At 59.9% G+C, this 19,228-nt stretch overlaps 3 protein-coding genes across 4 annotated transcripts; 2 read left to right on the forward strand and 1 right to left on the reverse strand.

Moving 5' to 3' along the window:
• The first annotated feature begins 3,895 nt into the window (after positions 1-3,895).
• On the forward strand, positions 3,896-8,840 carry LOC137443403 (cAMP-dependent protein kinase catalytic subunit alpha-like). The gene is given in 19 exon segments (XM_068143081.1): positions 3,896-4,077; positions 4,153-4,352; positions 4,423-4,528; positions 5,011-5,074; positions 5,265-5,332; positions 5,495-5,593; positions 5,790-5,855; positions 5,936-5,958; positions 5,961-5,982; positions 6,379-6,423; positions 6,666-6,807; positions 7,056-7,186; positions 7,268-7,357; positions 7,445-7,586; positions 7,669-7,832; positions 7,920-8,036; positions 8,380-8,442; positions 8,514-8,589; positions 8,659-8,840. Coding segments are annotated over 19 exon segments (1,887 nt in total). The 3' UTR covers positions 8,746-8,840.
• An 80-nt stretch (positions 8,841-8,920) lies between these two features.
• Positions 8,921-16,129, reverse strand: EMILIN1 (elastin microfibril interfacer 1). Of its 2 annotated transcripts, XM_068143078.1 has the most exons (8): positions 15,659-16,129; positions 13,756-13,881; positions 12,850-13,058; positions 10,990-12,768; positions 10,460-10,558; positions 10,333-10,350; positions 9,845-9,979; positions 8,921-9,503 (listed from the first exon to the last, which is right to left on the reverse strand). In XM_068143078.1, the coding sequence occupies exons 1-8, from the start codon at positions 15,829-15,831 to the stop codon at positions 9,172-9,174; spliced, it is 2,871 nt and encodes a 956-aa protein (XP_067999179.1). In that variant the 5' UTR covers positions 15,832-16,129; the 3' UTR covers positions 8,921-9,171. The 2 variants fall into 2 exon arrangements, with proteins under 2 accessions (XP_067999179.1, XP_067999180.1); XM_068143079.1 differs by lacking the exon at positions 12,850-13,058 and having other exon boundaries at positions 15,659-15,749.
• A 1,997-nt stretch (positions 16,130-18,126) lies between these two features.
• On the forward strand, positions 18,127-19,204 carry OST4 (oligosaccharyltransferase complex subunit 4, non-catalytic). Its single transcript, XM_068143080.1, has 2 exons — positions 18,127-18,405; positions 18,961-19,204. Exon 2 carries the CDS (start codon positions 19,021-19,023, stop codon positions 19,132-19,134), a length of 114 nt encoding a protein of 37 aa, XP_067999181.1. The 5' UTR covers positions 18,127-18,405; positions 18,961-19,020; the 3' UTR covers positions 19,135-19,204.
• The last annotated feature ends 24 nt before the right edge of the window (positions 19,205-19,228 follow it).

Genomic DNA, 19,228 nt, shown 5'->3' on the forward strand with positions numbered 1-19,228 from the left:
GATGGGCAGTCTCAGATCTGGCCAGCTGAGACTAGCTTAGCAGTGGGGGGGGGGGGGAAGGACGAGCCCTGGGGGTTTTGGGTGCACCCTCAGGTGGGGATGGGATTTCTCTGGGTCTGTTTTGGGGTCTCTCTTCTCACTGTATTTCTAGTTCTCTGCACGCACTCACTGTTCTATTTAAACTTTCCATCACTTTTGCAATCCGTTTGTCTGAGTCGTCATTTCTGCGCATGGTGGGGAGGGGGTCTGCCCCAACCCATTACAGTGGGGGTAGGGGTGGGGGGCTAGCAAGGTGTGACCTAGTTGCTATTGTTTCTGTATTAGGGTCTTAACGACTTGCAGCCTGTCATGTCTGAATGACCATTGTTCCACCCATACTGGATTATGTGTTTTCCATTTTAATTTGAGGGTTGGTTGCTGACTAGTAGCCACTACAAAGAAGGAATGGTAACAAGTTTGGCTCCTAGCTGACTTAAGGCATATCAGCCCAATAGAGCAACTGGAAGGGTTAACATGTACGGTCTTACAGTGATTGATTTGCCGTAGTTAAAAGCTAATTGCACTGGCTGTTTGCTAACCCAGGTTGTTTGGATACCTTTTAAACACATGACTTCAACATTTGCCATGAGTAATGGCTAGTGACCATTCCATTTATGACTTTTGGATTTCTAGGGCTAATAAAGTATTAGGCATATCGGTGGAACCTGAGCCTTCTTGCCCTTGGATCCTGTTAGAAGTTTTAGGCACTCGGGACTCAGATGGTATTAGCTGAGCAATTTCTGTCCCAACAAGAGTGCTAACAGGAGAGGCAATGGTATAGAGCATAATTTTCATAGCCCAGTCATAATCAGAATGTATTGAACCAGGAATTATAAGAATGCCCTGTCTAAAGGTAGACAGTCTGCCAATTAACAGAGCATAGGGTCTGTGACCCAAAGAACCATGCCAGTTGAGCTCGACAACGCTTTGTGGATTCAAAGGTGATATGCGGCTGTTGTCAGGTCCGCTGTGTGCTGCCAGAGGGGGCGGGGGGGGGAGGGAAGGGGGGGAAGGGGGGGGCGCGGTCCAAGCACCCTGGTTTGGTGTCGTCGCGGGGTGTACTTGCACTGCGGGAACAGCTTTTGCGACGATCTCGAGTAAAATGATTAGGTCTGTGACATTTTCGAGTCTGTCCAACAGTCAGACACTTTAAGGTACCTAGGTTTCTCAGAGGCACGATGATTTCAGGACTGCGTCTATGGCTGTGGCTAGATACATTGCTGCTTGTCGATGCCTTCATTCATTGTGGTCCTGCAGTCATGAGACAGTGGCACCTGTTGATAAAATGCTGAGAACCTGTTTAGTTTCTTCATTAGCATTGTCAAATTCCAAAATATCCACATTTCTACCTTCATATCATGAGTCAGGTCTGAATTAGTATTGAATGCTGTATGTAAGGGATGGTATTGACAAAGGAACCAAGTGTCCCTGTTAGACCCTGCTCAGTAATAAGAAACACAGGATCAGAGTTATTGTCCTGGATTGTGGACCACTTTTTGATCACTAAATCCTGACTTAATTGCAAAGCCTTATCAGGAAGCTGCATTTGCTGATAAGATCTGGCAAAGATCTCGCCCCAATGAGATGGTTAATGGTGACACCTCGTAGAGTCTGCTGGCTGCCGGGGCATGGCTTCCCAGGCATTTGCAAGTGAATTGTCAGTTAATTGAGAAGTTGCAAGGTCTAAGGCGGCGTGACTTTCAAAGTCTGCTTGCTGCTGAAACTCAGACAGCACTGTCTTGGACGTAACTTTTTTGTTGCAATCAGAATATCATCCATAGACTTATAGATGTCACAAGTCTATGTCACAATGAGTCTGTTTAAGTGGGAAGAGAGTTCCTTCGGACTACCCATTGATATCGGTGGGTGGAGTCTGCCTTAATCGATGACTCAGTAGATGCAGACTTTGTTAAGTCCTCCGGGTGTAAGCAAATTGTAAAGAAAACGATCTTTCAAATGAATAATAATCAGGTCCCAATTTGTGGGGACTGGGAGTTGGGAGGCCAGGTTGTAAGGCACCCATCTCCTCTATGATCGCTGTCAGACCTCGTAATAAACACCATTTGCTGACATACGTGTGTCAGAAGGGATTAACAAATGTGTTGAAAACAACTGATTGATTACAGCAGAGTTCGCGCTGTCCAGCTCCCAAGGCCAAGCCATCGCTGGCAGTATCAGGAAGATGTTCATGAAGGGGATCGAAAATGCCAAGCCACAGGTTTCGCCGCTTTTTTATGGCTTTTTCTCTGCTTGGGGTGAACAGTGGTGGTGGTATGTAATAAACACGGTGTGCTTGCTAAGATGGCGGAGGTGGCGTCTCCTTTGTCTAATTCCTAATGCGTAGCGACCTCCATTTTGATTTCGCGCGCCTTATCAGTTGGATCAGGATTCACTTCTGCCGCTATTGACATGGCAGGAGCAGATTTTTCCGCGCAAAAGGACGGTAATAAAGAGCCGCGATTCGTGTAAAAGGAGTAGCGGGCAATTGAAATTGAGGAGGATGCTGACGGAGTGGCAGACGATGTGCAGGGAGAGAGGAGGGGGGTGGAGGGCGGGGAGTGCCTTTCGAGTCTCTCTTTTTCGTCTCGGTTAGAACCAAAGGCCGCAGCAGCTGAATCGGGAGTAGACTGCTCTGCTTTTTTCGATTGCAATGTCCGTGACGATCCGTCACACGGTGCTATAGCAAAAAGCTGCTTTTTTAAGTATTTAGCACCTCATCCCACAGCTGGGCTGCAATTTCATCCCATGCTTCGGAAGTAAAAGCTTATTGCCGTGGGGATGACTCTGGGCACAGGCTAATAGCCCTTTTACGATCCCAGAATTGCCAGTAATACCTCTCACGGAGAGGATAGGTGGAGGGCGTTTAGCACAGCCTCTTCTGTGTCGTGGCATGCTGCCCCTTGCCCCTCCTCTGGTCGCTCACTGGGCCAGGGTGAGATTCACTTCCTTTGTGAGCGCACGCTGCTAATTTTTCCAGCACCGGGGCAGTGCTGTTCGACCGGCTTTCTGTATCACTCGGACGTACCTCTTTGTGCTGAGTCGATCAGTATTGTAGTCCGAGGATCCCTTGTCCATGAGTTCAGGTGTATTCGGGCGCCAGATGTAGACGACGGAGATAGGAATCAATACGGCTGACCAATGTGATCGAGTATTGTTCCTTTATTGTTCCAGTGGTGCAGGCCAATGGTGCAGGCCTATGGAGAAGGCCTGTAGTGCAAGTATAGCACTGTAAAGTGTAGAAGAAACAGGAGACAGGAAAGGCAGAAGTGCGTAGCAAGGCAACTGCTACAACTTATATAAACTCGGAGTGCCCTGTTGGCTAACTCTGCATTTATGGCCTACCACCATGTCAGGCTCTAGGCCTGCACTGCCAGATTGCTCACACTGCTCGTCGCTGGCATTGCCACATCTCCCCTTTTCCCCAGAGAGGGTTAGAAAGAGAGAGAGGAAAAAAAACAGTTGTTAATTGGAAAGCAGTTAATACAGGCCTTGCAGTTTATCAGTTTCAAGGTCAAGCCTGGCTGAAAGCCCAGAAAGCTGTGAGCTGCAAGGGGAGAAAGCAAGACTGACACTAGTCCCACTGGGAATCAAACTTAAGGCAGTGCTTCTGCCTCTCCACCAATGACATTAGTTTAGATCCGTATTTTGTTTACAAACATTCGGCCATATTATCCCTTTGTTAAAGGCACCGCCTCAAACGGTCACACAGGGCCAAAGATTTAGGGTGGAGTGGGAGCCAAGTATCCAGGATGTAAGGATCCTGGGTGTCTCTCACCGTGTGGACACCTGTGCCCCTGGGGAGCATAGCTGGGGGCTGCCATGCTGCTCACTGTCTGTGGCACCCCCAGAAGCAGGAATGGACAAGCAGCTGCGGGAGTTGCGGCTGCAGGAGGAGAGGGTCTTCCTGCAGAGTATGGCAAGGGAGGAGGTCACCAAGAAGCCCCCTAGCTGGTGGGACAGCCGGGCACCAGCCATCATCCCAGAGCCCCTTGCCAGTGATGCTGCACTTTGTGTGCCCAACAGCCCTAAATTTCGCAGGTAACCAGTGGGGACAGGGAGGGGACAGGGGGCCAGTGCTGCCCTGCTCTTGTCCCCATGTCCCTGTGTTTCCAGGGACCTTGGCCTGATCACGGAGGCGGTGGCACGCAGTGAGTTTCTACAGCACCTGGGCGAAAGCTGCCCTGAGGTGCTGGCCCAGAGCTTCGTAACTGTCCAGCACAGCCCTGGGGACACGGTGCTGGCTGAGGGCACTGAAGGCACCAGCATGTATATCGTGCATATCTACAACTGCAAGCACACAGCCACCGTGCAGGGTAAGGGACCCCCCAGGCCCTGCGTTACACCCTGGCATCCCAGCACCCCACTGACACCCCTGTGCTACAGCACTCAGCCCCGTGCACCTCTGGGCCGTCGACCGGCAGCGGTACCGGGCCATTGCCACCAGCAATGCCAAGCAGAGATGGGCTGAGATCCTGGCCTCCCTGCAGAAGTGAGTGTGGCATAGCACCTACCTGCTGGCACCACCCTAGCACCCACCACCCCATTCCCCACACCCTGACCCCCTCCCTGTGGAGAGTGCTAACCCTTTCTCACTTCAGAGTCTCATCCCCGGCCTTGTCCTCCTCCTCCAACTTCCCATCCCTATTCTCATCTCATCCACATCCCTATTCCTGTCTGATCCCCTTCCCATGCCCATCTCATCTCCCTTCCTATGCCCAGCACCACTCCACCACATCCTCATACCCATCCCTGTCCCCATTCCCATTCCATATCTCATCCCTGTCACCATCCACCCCTGTCCCCATCCTCATTCCCAGTTTCCTTCCCCATTCCATCTCCTCCCCAAACCAGCACCTTTCTCACCTGCTGGGCTGGGCTCTAGGGTGTGGGAGTCAAGCAAGGTGCAGGCAGGGCACAGGCAAGGTGCAAGCAAGCAGGCCATGGAGCCCAGCTGGACCCTCTCCCCTGCAGGGTGCACTGGCTGCAGGACCTCTCCGACAGCTACCTCTGCAAGCTACTGGATGCCATGGAGGAGGTGGGTGGGCTCCCAGGAAGGGCCTCCCTCGCACAGGTCCCCTGGACACATGCCAGAGGGGCTGCATCCCTTGGAGGGCCAGGTTTGGGACAAACTGTGGAGGGGTGCCTGCCTTCCTGAAGCCCTCCTGCTCCCCTACCTGCCCCTCTGATGCCTCACTGCCTTTCTGTCCCATCTCCCATCCCCACAGCGCACCTTCAAGCCTGGTCACATCATTATTCATGAAGGGGATGAGGGAGAAAACTCCTACATCATCCTTTTCTCTATGCAATTACATTCCACCCCTATCCACATCCTCATCCTATCCTCACCCTATCTTATCTCATCCCATCCACATCTGCATCCCCCTCCTGATCTCAGCCCCATCCTATCTTCATCTCCATCCCATCCTATCCCGTCTCACCCCTATCCCATCCTGTCCTGTGCCCAGGTGCGGGTGACCCAGCAAGTGGATGGGCAAGAGAAGCTGCTCCGTGTCCTGGGTGGTGGGCAGCACTTTGGGGAGCTCTCCCTGCTGTGGTAAGTTCCCAGCTGCCCCCCACCACCCCCGTGCTCCATCTGCCTTCCCTGGACCACCAGCCCAGTCTTGGCCACCTGGCTTCTGTGGCATTGGCCAGACTGGGCTTGCTCTGGACATAGAGCTGGTCCCTGCGGCAGGGGGTCCTGCAGTGACATTGTCCCTGGGGTGACAGCCTCTGTGACCCTCTCTGTGCAGGAACAGCCCCCGGACAGCATCGTGCCAGGCCCAGGGACATGTCACCTGCGTCAGCATGGCCAAAAAGTGGGTGTCCCCCATGTTATCCCCCTGGCCTGTCCCTACCAGACACCCCCCAGCCCCCTGACTCCTCCTCTGCCCCACAGAGACTTCCTGGAGATCAGTCCCTATTTCCTCCCCATCCTGCAGAGCCGTGAGTATTGCCAGCCCTCCTGGGACCCCCAACCCCTCAGGGCTCTGTGCAGAGCCCCTCAGCCACAGGGACAACCTCCAGTGTGTGTGGGCTGCTCTGGCAGGGCACTGGGGTCCTGCTGGGCAGAGAGTGGGATGCTATGTGGGTGGGCATGGCCTGAAAGATCTGGAGTGGGGTCCATGGAGTAGGGGACACCTTGTGCAGGACTCTGTGGGTGTCCCACCACCATGGACCACCTGGCTCCTGGCTGCCACTGGGTTGCCACTGATCCCCTCACCCTGTGCCCATCCCTGGGGGGTTGTGGGAAGTTGGGCTGAAGGGCTGTGGGGGGTGCCCAGGGGTGAGCAGTGGCTGCACCACTGCCTTCACCTTCCCTCCACCTCCTTATCACTCCAGAAACATACCCGAAACAGAAGCGCCATCCCCAGAAGATCCCGAGAGGTCAGTGTGGGGATGACCGTGGGGGTAGAGATGGGATGAGGATGTGGTTGAAGATAGAGATGAGGATGGGGAAGGGGATAGAGATGGGATGGGATGGGAAATGATGGAGATGGGATGGGGGTCCTCAAGACCCAACCCACCACTGTCCCTTGGGAGCAGCAGGAGAGTCTCAGGCTTTGTCCAGGCGGGGGCTCAAGAGTCCCCCAGTGCTGGTGCTGCAGGGCCGTGGTCCCCACCTGCAGGGGCTGGGGTTCCTCGAGCCTGGGGCAGCCACAAGCTGTGCCACTGCGGCTGGAGGAGCTGGAGGCCATGCGCTACCAGGAGGGGGAGCGGCAGGGCCAGTGTGTTGTCCTGGGCACCGGCGGCTTTGGTCGGGTGGATCTGGTGAGTGCAAGATGCCACACTCACATTCCTAGCTCCTGGCACCCATCATGCCATGGATGGCAGTCTCCATCCTGGTGCCCATTCCAGTGGTCTGTGCCCACTGCAGTGCCTATTCTGGTGCCTGTCCCAGTGCCCATCCTGGTACCCATCCCAGTGCCTATTGTGGTGCCCATTTCAGTGCCCACCTGGTACCCACCCCAGTGCCCGTTGTGGTGCCCATTTCAGTGCCCACAGCTGCCCATGCCTAGGTGCGCTTCCGGGAGCGTCTCTTCACGCTGAAGCGGATCCACAAGGACCGGGTGGTGGGGAAGCAGCAGCAGGAGCACATGCAGACAGAACGGCGAGTGCTGGCAGGCAGCCGCAGCCCCTTCATGGTGAGGTGAGCTGGGGGCTGTGGAGGGCATTGGGCAGGGCAGCCACCAGCTGTGCCAAGGTCCTGCCAACCCCTCATTGCCAACAGGCTTTTTGGTACGTTCCGGGACAGGCACTACGTCTATCTGCTGCTGGAGTTCTGCCAGGGCGGAGAACTGTGGACCAAGCTGCACGAGATGTATGGAGCCAGGGTGGTGGTGCCAGGCCATGCCATTCTGTGACAGGCCGTGCTTGTGCCATGCAACTGATGTTCCCTGCCACACAGGCGGTGCTTTGAGGAGCCAGTGGCTGTGTTCTGCTGTGCCTGCATGGTCGAGGCCCTTGAGTACCTGCACAGCCACGGCATTGCCTACTGTGACCTGAAACCCGAGAACCTCATGCTGGACCAGCGTGGCTACATCAAGCTGGCACTGGGGCGGGTGTCAGGGAGGTGCCTGTGGAGAGAGCAGTGGGCACTGGGGGGGCCGTGCTGGCTGACGGTGTCTGCAGGTAGACTTCGGCTTTGCTAAGGAGCTGGGGCAGGGGGAGAAGGCATTCTCCTTCTGCGGAACCCCTGAGTACCTGGCTCCTGAGATCCTGCGCCAGGAGGGCCATGACTTTGCCGTTGACTTCTGGATGCTGGGTGTGCTCACCTTCGAGTCGCTGGTAGGCAGGTGAGTGGGCAGGGGATGCTAGGGCTGGCCAAGACCCCACCCCTGCACACATCTTGGCGAGACCCCACCTGTCCCTGCACCCTGCAGGCCACCCTTCCACAGTGCTGACCCCCAGCAGATCTACAGCCACATCTTGGATGGAGTATTCTCCTTCCCAGCCTTCCTTGGCGAGGTCGCCTGCTCCCTCATCAGCAAACTCTGCAGGTACCATGGGGCGGGCATGGCCTGGCTGGGTGCAGTGGATACCCTGGGCAGCATCAAGGCACCATGGGAGGCATTTGCATGCCCTGGGTGCATCATTATACACCAGTGAGCATAGGGGCAAGTGGGGTGTCCCTGGGTGCTTTGTTGCATCCTAGCACGCATGGTGGGGTGCCCCAAGGGACACTGTGCACCCCAATAGTAGTGAGGGGTGCCCTGGGTGAACTGTTACACCCCAGTTTGTATGATGGAGGCCCCTGGCTACACCCCGGTGGATATTGGGGTGGAAGGGCCCTGGGTACATTGGAGTGCCGCTCCCAATCCCTGACCCGCCCATCCCTTGCAGGCGTTGCCCGGGACAGCGCTTGGGGAACACAGCCAGCGGCATCCACGGCATCAAGAAGCACAGGTGAGCAGAAGGTGGGAGAGGGGGATGCCCTGCTGTCTGCCCTGGGCCCTCCTGCAGCCTCCCTTTCCCAGGTGGTTCGGTGCCCTGAAGTGGAGGAAGCTCCTGCTGGGGCAGCTGGAGGCACCCACCCTGTGGCTCATCAAGGAGGTGAGGTGGGGGCTCAAGGGGTTTAGTGGGGGAGTAGGAGGGGCCAGCTCTGACGCTGTCCCCCCACAGGGACCCCCCTACGTCAACTTCAAGCACTACTCAGTGGACTCGACAACGGTGGAGGATGAGTTCTCAGGCTGGGACGAGGATTTCTAATGGCAGTAGGACTCCTGTGCCTACAATGGGACCCCTAGGCTGTGCCCCCTCTGCAGCAGGCCGATGCCAGGGGCTGCCCTGTGGCCTCTTGCTCTCTGTGGTGAGGTCTGGGGCTGCCTTAAGGCAATAAATCGTAGGGCTGCACCCAGGTGCAGGGAGGAGACGGAGCCATGGGTACAAAACCTGGTGCCACATCTTTATTTGGTGGGGGGCAGTGAGGAACAGGGGTGGTGTGGGTGGATGGGGGTGAGCAGTGTGGGGCAGGGGTGCCTGGCACCGGGCAGCGAGGGGTGCTGATAAATAACAGGGTGGGGATAGGATGCTCCACCAGGATGTGGGGTTCCCCTGGCTTGGCTGTTCTCCCCTGTCTGGGTGGCAGGGTCAGAGGGTCCCCGGGGGGGACCCTCCCCGGGGGATCCACCAGCTCTAGGGCTTGTCAGTGTCATAGAGCAGGGCCCCACTGAAGACAGTGAGGGGCTCGTCAGGTGCATGGGCCAGGCGCCCCGACACCAGGTCCACACAGAGGGTCTCGCTGGCAGCAAGTGGCAGCAGGAGGCTGAAGACACCAAGGGCACCAGGGCTGGGCCCCAAGGCAGCCACCGGCTCCTTCTCCAGCCCCTCGGGCTGGAACCCGGCTGAGTCCAGGCGGGCAATGCCCTGGTTGGAGCGCGACAGCACAGCCTCCAGCTTCTCACCCTTGTGCCCTGTCAGCACCACGCTCACCAGGTACCGCCCGGTCACCGGCACCGTGAATGTGCCTGTGGTGGGTGCAGGTGTCACTGCCAGCCCTGGCCCCAGGTACCCCAAAAGCAACCTTGAACAGGCTTGGCAACCCCCAGGCTCCCCCATAGCACCCTAGTGCACAGTACCCACTGAGGAGACCCCCCTCCTGTTGCCCTTCTTCACACTCCAGGGTCACACTTCATCCATGACCATGCAGTCCTGGTCCAACCCACAGGCCCCACTGCAGCTATCACTAGCCCCACAGAACCCACTGCAACTCCATCCCACCCCACAGTCCCATTTCACCCTACACCCCCATTACAACCCACAGTCCCTTCTGCCCCACTTCCCCCATGGCAGTGCTGCAGATGCTCACCAGTCTCAGGGTCATAGGCTCCACCATCATTGAGCAGGACTTGGTCAAAGGGGATAGTGCCAGGTTCCGTGCGCTGGGTGCTCAGGGCAGCCGAGAAGGCAATGCGGGGCACAGAGCCTGGCTCCCCCACCTCGCCTGGGCACCATGTCAAGACAGGGCACCCTAGTCTAGTACCTCTTGCTCCCCACCAGTACCCACAGCCCAGCAGCCACAGCCCCTTACCCCCCACCCTCTGCCAGCCCCACTGCTATGTCCATAACCCTTGCCATTAACCACACACCCATGCCCCCAGCCCCGGCTCCCCTTGCCCCAAGCACATACACCCCCCAGCTACCATTGCAAACACCCAGACCCTCTACCCAAGACCATAAGCACTCCAAGCCCCTTCATCACCCAGCCCCCAGTCTCTCAGCCTCCCCCATGCCCTTCAGCCACCCAAGCCCACCCCCTGTTCTCTCATGCCCACTCCCCAAGCCCCCGAGTCCTACCTCTCTCTCCAGGCAGCCCTAGAATAGAAAGGGAGGAGAGGGGCTGCAGAGCTGGCATAGGGCAGGACCCCCAGGGCACAGGATCCAGCCATGCCAGCAATACCCCACTGTGGGGACTGCTTCTTACCTGGGGGGCCCATGGGGCCTTGTTCTCCATCCTTCCCTGGTGGCCCAGCAGGGCCAGGGGGGCCCATCTCACCCCTGGGGCCAGCAGGGCCAGGGGGGCCTGCAGGGAGGATGAGGTTAGAGCTGCCCCAGCACCACAGCACTTCCCTTCACCCACACTCCCATGGCTTGTGTCCTCACATCCCCATGCCTTGAGCCCCCATATCATGATTTGGATCCCCATGTCCCCACTCCCCAATTCCTTACTCTATGGTGACCTGTGTCCTCACATCCCTACAGCTTTGCCATTGTCCCTAAGCACCATATCTGCAGCTCTGTGCCACTCAGCTCTGTCCTTGTGCCCCCATGCCTATGTGTCCCCATGTCCTCATGCCTCCACCACTGTCCCCAAGTACTGTTCCCCCAGCCCCACTCCCCCCAGCAACCCTTCTGACACCCTGTGTCTCTGCGTTCCCATGTTCCCACGCCTTCACTGTTGTCCCCAAGCACCTCTGATGCCCCACGTCCCCAAGACCTCATGTCCCCACGCACCGGTGAGGTCTGCTTGTCCCAGATGCTGGAGCTCCTCACGCAGTTGCTGCAGGCTAGCATTGAGGGCCCCAACACGGCGTGGGAGCTGGGTTTCCAGCACCTTCTCCATCATGGCAGAATTGGTGCGAGCTGTGCCGTTCAGCTCCCGCACCGCACCCCACAGCCCAGCCACGTGCCAGCTCAGCCCATCACGGACACCCCGCAGTCCGTCAGACACAGCCTCCAGCTGCTCACAGACTCCCTCCAGCTTGGCCAGCCGCGGCTCCAGCCCAGCGGGGCAGCCCCCTGCCTGCCGCACCAGTTCCCGCACCAGCGCCTCCAGCCGCTCCTCGCTCTCAGCCTGCCGCTCTGCTGCCACCGCCGCCGCTGTGTCCAGCTCAGCCACGATGCGGTCAATGATGGTATCCAGATGCCGTTGCCGAGCGTCCTGCTCGTCCAGGGCATCTTCCAGCCCCTGCACCGTGGCATTCAGCCTGGCAAAGGCGAGCAGAGCACCTGACAGCTCGCCCCGCAGCCCCTGCAGCTCCAAGGATGGGGTAGATCCGAAGGTGCTGAACCCATCAAGTGGAGGCTCAGGCTCCAGTTCCGGCTCAGCAGGGCCAGGCTGGGGCGAATGGCATGCGGCAGTGCAGGCATCCACTTCAGCCCGCAGCTGCTCCAGCTCCTGGGGTGACAGCAGGTTGCAGGACTGGGGACAGAGGTCATCACTTGATCCCCCCAGCTTGGCCTCCAGTTGCCCTGTCTGGTTGCGGAGCTGTGCCACCTCCTCTGCCAGGGACCCCCCTACTTCCAGCTGCCCCTCCAGCCGCCCCAAGGCCTCCCCGTGCACCCCCAGCAACTCCCGCAGTCCTCCAAGGGTCCCGGCCACCCCATCCCCACCAGCCCCCAGGTCCTGAAGCTGACCCTCAGCATCCTGCAGCCGCTGCTCCAGCTGCTGCAGGATGGGACCAAGCTGCCCGGCCCAGGGCAGCTGTGCCGGGCAGGGCTGTCCACAGCGAGCCACCAGCCCCTCCAGTTCATCCAAGCGGGCACCATGCTTGGCCCCGCTGACCACCAGCCCCTCCACCACCCGACTCAGGTTGGTCAGGTGTGCTGGCATCCCACTATGCTGACCCTCTGGTTCTAGGGGCCACGGGCCGGCCCGAGAGGCATTCAGCCTCCCCTCAAGCTCTGCCAACCGCCGAGCCAGCACCAGCCCCTGCCCACCACGTCCTGCTGCTGCCACAGGCAGGGCTTCGATACATCTCTCCAGCTCGGCCAGCTGCCGGTGCAGCTCAGAGTCCAGCGGCGGGGGGGCAGCGGGGGCCAGGCGGTTGCTCAGGCTGCTGATGTGCCGCTGCACCGTCTCCACCGCATCCCGGTTGCGCTGGTCCACCGAGCCCACCAGCTTCTCCAGAGCCCTCATGCGCTCCCTGTCCTCGGCTGCCCGACGCCGTAGCCCCTCGGTGCCAGCCGTACAGGCAGCGCAGGTCTCCTGCAGCCGTCGCTCCAGCTCCCACAGCGCCGGGCCCGGTGGCAGTACCGGCCCTTCCCGGTCGCTCTCCTGACGTTGCAGGCGGTTCTCCAGCTCCTCCAGCCGCCGCTGGACGTGGCTCAGAGCCTCCCGCACCTCGGCTGGGGCGGCTGCATCAGCCGGCTGCTCGCCCTCAAAGCCAGCGGCCGGCGCCCGGTGCAGGTGCTCCGTCAGCGGCTCCTGCCCAGCACGCAGCTCCTCCACCTGCTCGCTCAGCCGCCGCACCTGCTCCTCCAGCCACCGCACCTTCTCGGCATCACCACCACCTGTCACCGCACCGGCAGGGTCATGGTCACGCTGGGGACACCCCACCAGCGTGCGTTCCCTGCCCTGTTCTCTGACATTACCTTCGCCCCCTAGGCCGCTGAGGGGGTTGCCGAAGCCAGAGAGTGTGGGACGGCCAGGCTGAGGCCGGGGGTGGCTGGTGGGCTGGGAGGGTGCTGATGCTGGCCCCTCCGTGCAGTCCTCCCCCGAGTAGCCCTGGCAGCAGCGCCAGGCCAGCTCTGACACTGTCTGCTGCGACACCCTGTAGCGGGGCCGCAGGAAAGTGCGGTACCTGCAGGCACAGGAGATGCTGGCACAATGTGGGTCAACATGGGAGCCCCTGGTTGGGGCACTGGGTGGAAGTTCCAGGTGTGGGGAGCAGGCCTGATCATGGGGCAGCAGGGGCGGGGAGGTGAGACTTGCCCACACTGAGCCCTCTGCTCACACTCAGCTCCCTGCCTGCACCCAGGCCCCTGCCCATGTTCTCTGCCTGTGGGTCCCCACTCAGGCTGTGCCAGCATCACCAGTTCCAGGTGTGTGCAAAAGCAGCAGGTCAGAGCTGGGCACCCAGGAGCAAAACCAAACACAGGCTGCGGTCTGGTCATAGTTTGGCACAACCAGGCCCCAGCCTGTGCCTGGCCACTTGCTCAACCATCAGCAGCTGGGGGGTGCTACTCCTGCCTGGACCCCTAACCCTATCACCAGCCAGTGAGTCACTGGCATGGAGAGACCTGCTTTGGGCATAGAGTGTACCAGGCGTGTTGGGGGGCCTGGCATGCGCCTGGGCGGGGACTGCCAGCCAGGCAGTAGTAAGGGCTGATCCCCCCACCCCTGCCCCTCCGCCACTGCTCGAGGCCATCTGGCTCTTGTGAAAAAGTAAACACGACCCCGGGATGGATAACCAGCAGTGGAGGAGATTGGACCATGGCCAGAGCCAGCTCTGTGTGAGCTCCCCCAGCCCTCAGAGTCCCCAGCCCAGCCCTACTCACGCCAGGACACGGGGGCACTGGAGCTGCCCCCAGGCACACGGCTGGTAATCTGGCTTGACAAAGCTCTCCACGCCATCCTCCACCACACAGCTCACACTGCGTGTCACCACATAGGCACACCAGTTCCTGCAGGAAAGGGTCAGAATGCCTAGCTGGCATGCAGAGGCCATCCCCTGTCTTGGACTGGGAGTCATCCTGGCACACATCCAGCATCATCTGCTTCACAGGCATCCCCTAGGATGCACTCATCATGATCCTAGCACACACTGAACATCCCCCGGCACACACCAGGCATCATTACCTTCACAGGCATCCCCTGGTACACATCAGGCACCCCATGAGCATGCTCAGCATCATTCCAGCACAGTGGACATCCCCTGGCACACACTGACATATGCACCAGGCATCCCCCAGCACACATGGGGCATCGTCTTGGCTTACACCTGGCATCTCTGTCCTTCACACCTGGCAACCCTTGGCACACACCAGGAATTGTCACGGCATTCACCCAGCATGCCCTGCCCCAGGCATCCCCCAGCACACACCGGGCCCCCCCAGCTGCTCCCATACTCGCCCAGCCGGCCCCACCGGCAGCAGCCGTCACGGCCCAGCGCTGCGGTTTAATGGGCCGGATCCTGCCCCACGCCGGATCCCTTCCTTCCCTGCCCAGCCCCATAAGCCGCAGGGACTCTAGCTCCATGATGTGGGACCCCAGTCCAGCCCTACAGACTGCAGGGACCCGGCAGCGCCTTATATGGTCCTAGCCCGCAGCTCAGCCCCGTACCCAGCCCCCGAGCAGCCCCACAGCAAGCAGCTCCCGGGCAGCCCCCCCCGGGACCGGCCCCGGCTCCCTTGGTGGTTGCTGGGCTGCGGTGGGGCGCGGAGCCGCGGCTGGTTCCCGTCAGCCCGGCTGGATTCCAGCTGCTCCCCGGGGGCCGCCGGGAATTCCTGAGCCGACCAACGGCCCCCCCTCGCCTCCCCCTTCCCATTCCTTCCCCTTCCCGGCCTCACTGTACCCCATCAGCCCCACACCCGCGGGACTCTGGGACCCCCCAGGCTGCCCTAGGGTCCCCAAGCACTTAGGACTGAGGATGCCCCAATCCCAGAGATGGGGTGGGAACGGGGGTGTGGAATATGGGATGAGAGAGGAAACCTCCTGAAAGGGCGGGGCATGGGGACAACCCCGTGTTCCCTTGAGCACTGGGAGGGGTCGCTGTGCACCCCAGCCTGTGAGGAAACGCCATTATGCCCCCAAAGCAGGCAAACCATGTCCATGACCCACTGCGGGGCTGTGCTGGGGGTGCCTGAACCTTATCCACCTTTTCCAGGCAGCCCCACGGTACCAGTTGTCAGTCCTCAGCATGGCATAGGCAGAGATGGGGACAGGGTGGGTCTGGGCCCCTTGTCCTGTCCCAGACAGCACGAGTGTGTGGATGCCGAGGCAGGACCAGCCCCAGGATCCATGGCACCCCTACAGTGCAGTTCACGGAGCTCCCTCACGTTTGGGTCTCACAGCTGCATCTGTGGTCCCCCAGGTTCAACTCCTCCACATGCCCTCAGCCCCTTGCAGACCCCCCACCCCGTCCCGTGTCCTCCACGTGCACCCCCTGCCCACTCCCACCAGCTGCCTGCACCGGGGCCAGCGGGTGAGGGAAGGGTAGGAGCAGCCTCCATGAGGTGGGGGGTGCCCCCAGCATCCGGCATGGCAGCGCCCAGCAGGGACAGGAGCTGCTGTCCCTTGCCGCACACCCCGAGCTGGATGTTGCACGTGTTGGTACCTAGCCAGTCCCAGGGACCGGCTGACCCCAACCCCCCCCCCCTCCCCCCCGACAGCCGGAGGTGGCAGTACTTCCCCAGATGCCTCTGTCCCCTCCCGGCATGTCCCGGCGGTCACAGCTCCTACCTGTGCTGGCTGGCGACCCGGGCACCACTGTGGGCCGCAGCGGGGCCCTGCGGGACTGCGGCCTGACCGACACCATGCGAGGTGGCCCCCCTGGTGTAGAGGCTGTACCTGGGGGAAAAGTTGACGGCCAGGGCCTGGGCGGCCAGGAGGCACGGCCAGAGCCAGGGGGCCATGCTGAGCGGACAGCTCGGCACAGCGTGTCGCGGCTCGGTTTGGCACAGCACGGCACAGTTTAGCGTGGCACGGCGTGGCTCGGCAGTCACGGCCCAGCTCAGGAGCTCATGGCGCGTCCTGGCGCGGCTCCGTCTGTCCCTCCTGGCTGTGTGCCGCCAAGCACGGCTCGGCTCAACTCAGCTCGGCACGGCGGTTCTGCCCTCCCCTTGGCCGCGCCTCGGCCAGCCCCTCACTTCCAGAGCCGCCCCGGTGCTGCCCACCGACGACAACCACGATACCAGGGTCCCAGGTGATGAACAGAAAATTCTCATTAACAGAATAACAGAGTTGATAAGAATTTTCCGCTTGTTAGCTGAAATGCTGGAATGCAGGGAGGGGGAGAGGGGTTGGCAGACAGCCTTTGGATAGATAAGGAATAGCAGTATTTTTCAGTGATTCACTTCTGTTAGTCTTGGACAAGATGATCTTTTGTATAAGATAAAGGACACCTGCATGATATGTATACTTCTGCTATTTTTAGATAGATAACCTTTGTATAGATAGGAAGCATCTGGACTTTTCTGTGAAATATTAACATACCTCTGTCATTATAGACAGATAACTTTCTGTATAAAAGTTTGCCCAAAACTCTCTGAAGACACACAGGTCTTTTGAAATTATTCTACCTGTGTCAGGTGCCAGAACAGAAGCATAATACAAGAAACTTAATGAGTCTCTTGTGTATCTTTCTCTAAGTCACAGGGGCCCCCCGTTTCCTCCTCGTTGCAGCCCCCAGCACATCCCGACTTCTGCCGGGCACCGCATCCCCCGCTGGCCCCCGCCACCACAGCTGCCTGCACATCTGCTTCTCGTTAGGCCCAGCTGCGGCGAGGCCGGGCAGGAGGGACAGGGGTAGCCAGAGAGGCCGGGCAGGGGGCCAGGGCTGAGGCAGCCAGCACTGATGGTGCTACCACCACAGCCACTGCACCGTGCAGCCACAGCATCACACAACACCCTGCTCCCAGCATAGATGACACACCATCACACAACACCCTGCACCTTACACGGTGACATGCAACACCAAGTTCCTTGCACAACTACACCATCATACAACAGCCATCTCCTTGCAGTGTCACACAACACCCTGCTCTTTGCACAGTCACCAGGAGCAGGTGGTGACACAATAGCTGCCCTGCCGGAGCCCTGGACTTGCAGTGACACTATGGCTTTCCCCAGATCACAAATGATGTAGCAGTCTCCTAGTGACATCATGCCTTGGCCCCAGCCCCAGGGTGACATCATGGCCTGGCAGAGCAGCGCAGGAACCCACTGCTCTCTGGGGCTCATCGTGGGCAGGTTAAGTGCAAACAGCTGCCGGCAGCTGGGTGGCTGAAGGGTGTGGGGGATGGTGGGACACAGGGGACCCCAGACAGAGCCGGGAAGGGAATGTGAGAGCTGAGGGAGCTGGGATTGTTTAGCCTGGAGAAGAGGAGGCTCAGGGGAGATCTTATTGTTCTCTACAGCTACCTGAAGGGAGGTTGTAGCCAGGTGGGGGTTGGTCTCTTCTCCCAGGCAACCAGCACCAGAACAAGAGGACACAGTCTAAAACTGCACCAGGGGAAGTTTAGGCTTGAGGTGACGAGAAAGTTCTTCACAGAGAGAGTTGTTAGCCATTGGAATGGGCTGCCCAGGGAGGTGGTGGAGTCACCGTCCCTGGAAATGTTCAAACAGGGATTGGACATGGCACTTGAAGCCATGGTTTAGTAGCCATGAGGTCTTGGGTGACAGGTTGATGATCTTTGAGGTCTTTTCCATCCTTATTGATTTTATGATTCTATGATTCTCATCCTCTAGAGAACCCAGTCCTGTTCCCAGCATGGCTCGGAGGTGCTAGGCATAGGGAATCTGGGACAAAGTGGAGGTGCAGGACCCCTAGAGTGGACCCATTCCTGGGACCCCACCCAGCCTATGGCCCCCCGTACGGAATATCAGGGTTCAGTGCATCCCTACATTCCTTAGTACACCCCAACACAGCCCCTCGGGCACACCCCACTCCCATCAGCTATAATTAGCCACGGCCACGCTGAGACTCCACCCCTGGCTCGCCACAGCCCCGCCCTCAGGCCCGCACCAGGCCTTGTATGGAGGCGGCGGCGGCCGCCACAGGAGCCAGGGGAAGACAACGCGGGGGACTGCGGTGGCTCCAGTTCCTCTTCTCCTGAGGACAGGGATGGGGTCGGGCAGGACTCTCCTGGTGGGGGGTGCCCCAGGGGCGTCCCATCCCCTGCCAAGGGGTGAGCCGGGCCATGACGCCACCGCGGGGCTGAGGCCAAGCCGCGACGTCACTGCGGGTCTAGGGCCAGCAGCTGTGACGTCACCGCAGCCCTAGGGCTGGAGTGTCGCCGAGCCTGAGTGATGAGAGCCCTTAGAAAGGGGATCGGCGGCCGTGATGTCACGACGTGGCCGGGAGCGCGCCGTGACGTCACGGCGAAGCCTGCGGCGGGATGCGGGTGGCCGAGGTGCTCCCGTGGCCCCGCCCCGGAAGTGGCGCACGGCGCAAGGAGACGTGTCGGTAGCGGCGGGACCAGCAGCGCGTGAGGCTCGGGGGGAAAGGGCTTGTCCTGCGGACTGTGTGGGTCGGGGTGCGTTCGGTGCGGGCGGCGGGAGGCCCTACCCCAGGTGGGGGCTAGTGAGGGGTCTGGCCCCGCAGTGGGGTCCCGGTTGTGGGTAGTGGGGGGCCCAGCCCCGGGTTGGGGCTAGCAGAGGGTCGTGACCAGGGAGTTCTGGGTGGGAAGGGGTTCGGGAGTGTCCTGTCTCGGGGTCGGACGGCCCAGCGGGGGTCCCTGGAGCCAGGGGTGCTGGTGCTTCTGCGGAGAGGTGGGGTGGGACAAGGTCTTGCCCTGGGGTACTGGGAGTATCATGTCCTTCCGATGCAGAGTGGGAAGGGGCTCGCGGGGTGGGTCCCGGCCGGGCTCGGGCATAAGGGTGCCAGTCGTGACCGTTTTGGGGTCCTGACCTGGGTGGGAGTTACCAGGGAAGTCCAGTCCCAGGTGGAAAAGGAGCTCGGGGTGAAACGGGGGAGGGGGGCTGGCCCTAAGGGAGATGTCCCAAGCAGGAGGGAGGTCCAGATGTCCCATTCCAATGTGCAGTTCCCAGCCAGGCTTGGGGCCGGTGGTACTGGTGGGCTGTGAGCACATCCCCCCGGCAGGATGATCACAGACGTGCAGCTTGCCATTTTTGCCAACATGCTGGGCGTGTCGCTCTTCCTCCTTGTTGTCCTCTACCACTATGTGGCTGTCAACAACCCCAAGAAGCAGGAGTGAGGTGACATGAGGTGAGGCACCGGTACCCACACCAGCACTGCGCCAGCCCCACCACTCACCCCTCTCCCCCCAACAGGGCTGCGCTGCACCGCCC

Source organism: Melanerpes formicivorus, unplaced genomic scaffold (genome assembly GCF_026170545.1).
Source record: "Melanerpes formicivorus ecotype bairdi unplaced genomic scaffold, bMelFor1.0.p_v2 SCAF_9, whole genome shotgun sequence".
Lineage (NCBI taxonomy): Eukaryota > Metazoa > Chordata > Aves > Piciformes > Picidae > Melanerpes > Melanerpes formicivorus.

Coding starts and splice junctions, on each gene's coding strand:
- EMILIN1 (XM_068143078.1), bottom strand. CDS start 15,831: ATGGCCCCCTGGCTCTGGCCGTGCCTCCTGGCCGCCCAGGCCCTGGCC. Junction 13,882..15,658: donor CGGGTCGCCAGCCAGCACAG/GTAGGAGCTGTG, acceptor CCTTTCCTGCAG/GAACTGGTGTGCCTATGTGG. Junction 10,559..10,989: donor GGGACAAGCAGACCTCACCG/GTGCGTGGGGAC, acceptor TCCTCCCTGCAG/GCCCCCCTGGCCCTGCTGGC.
- OST4 (XM_068143080.1), top strand. CDS start 19,021: ATGATCACAGACGTGCAGCTTGCCATTTTTGCCAACATGCTGGGCGTG.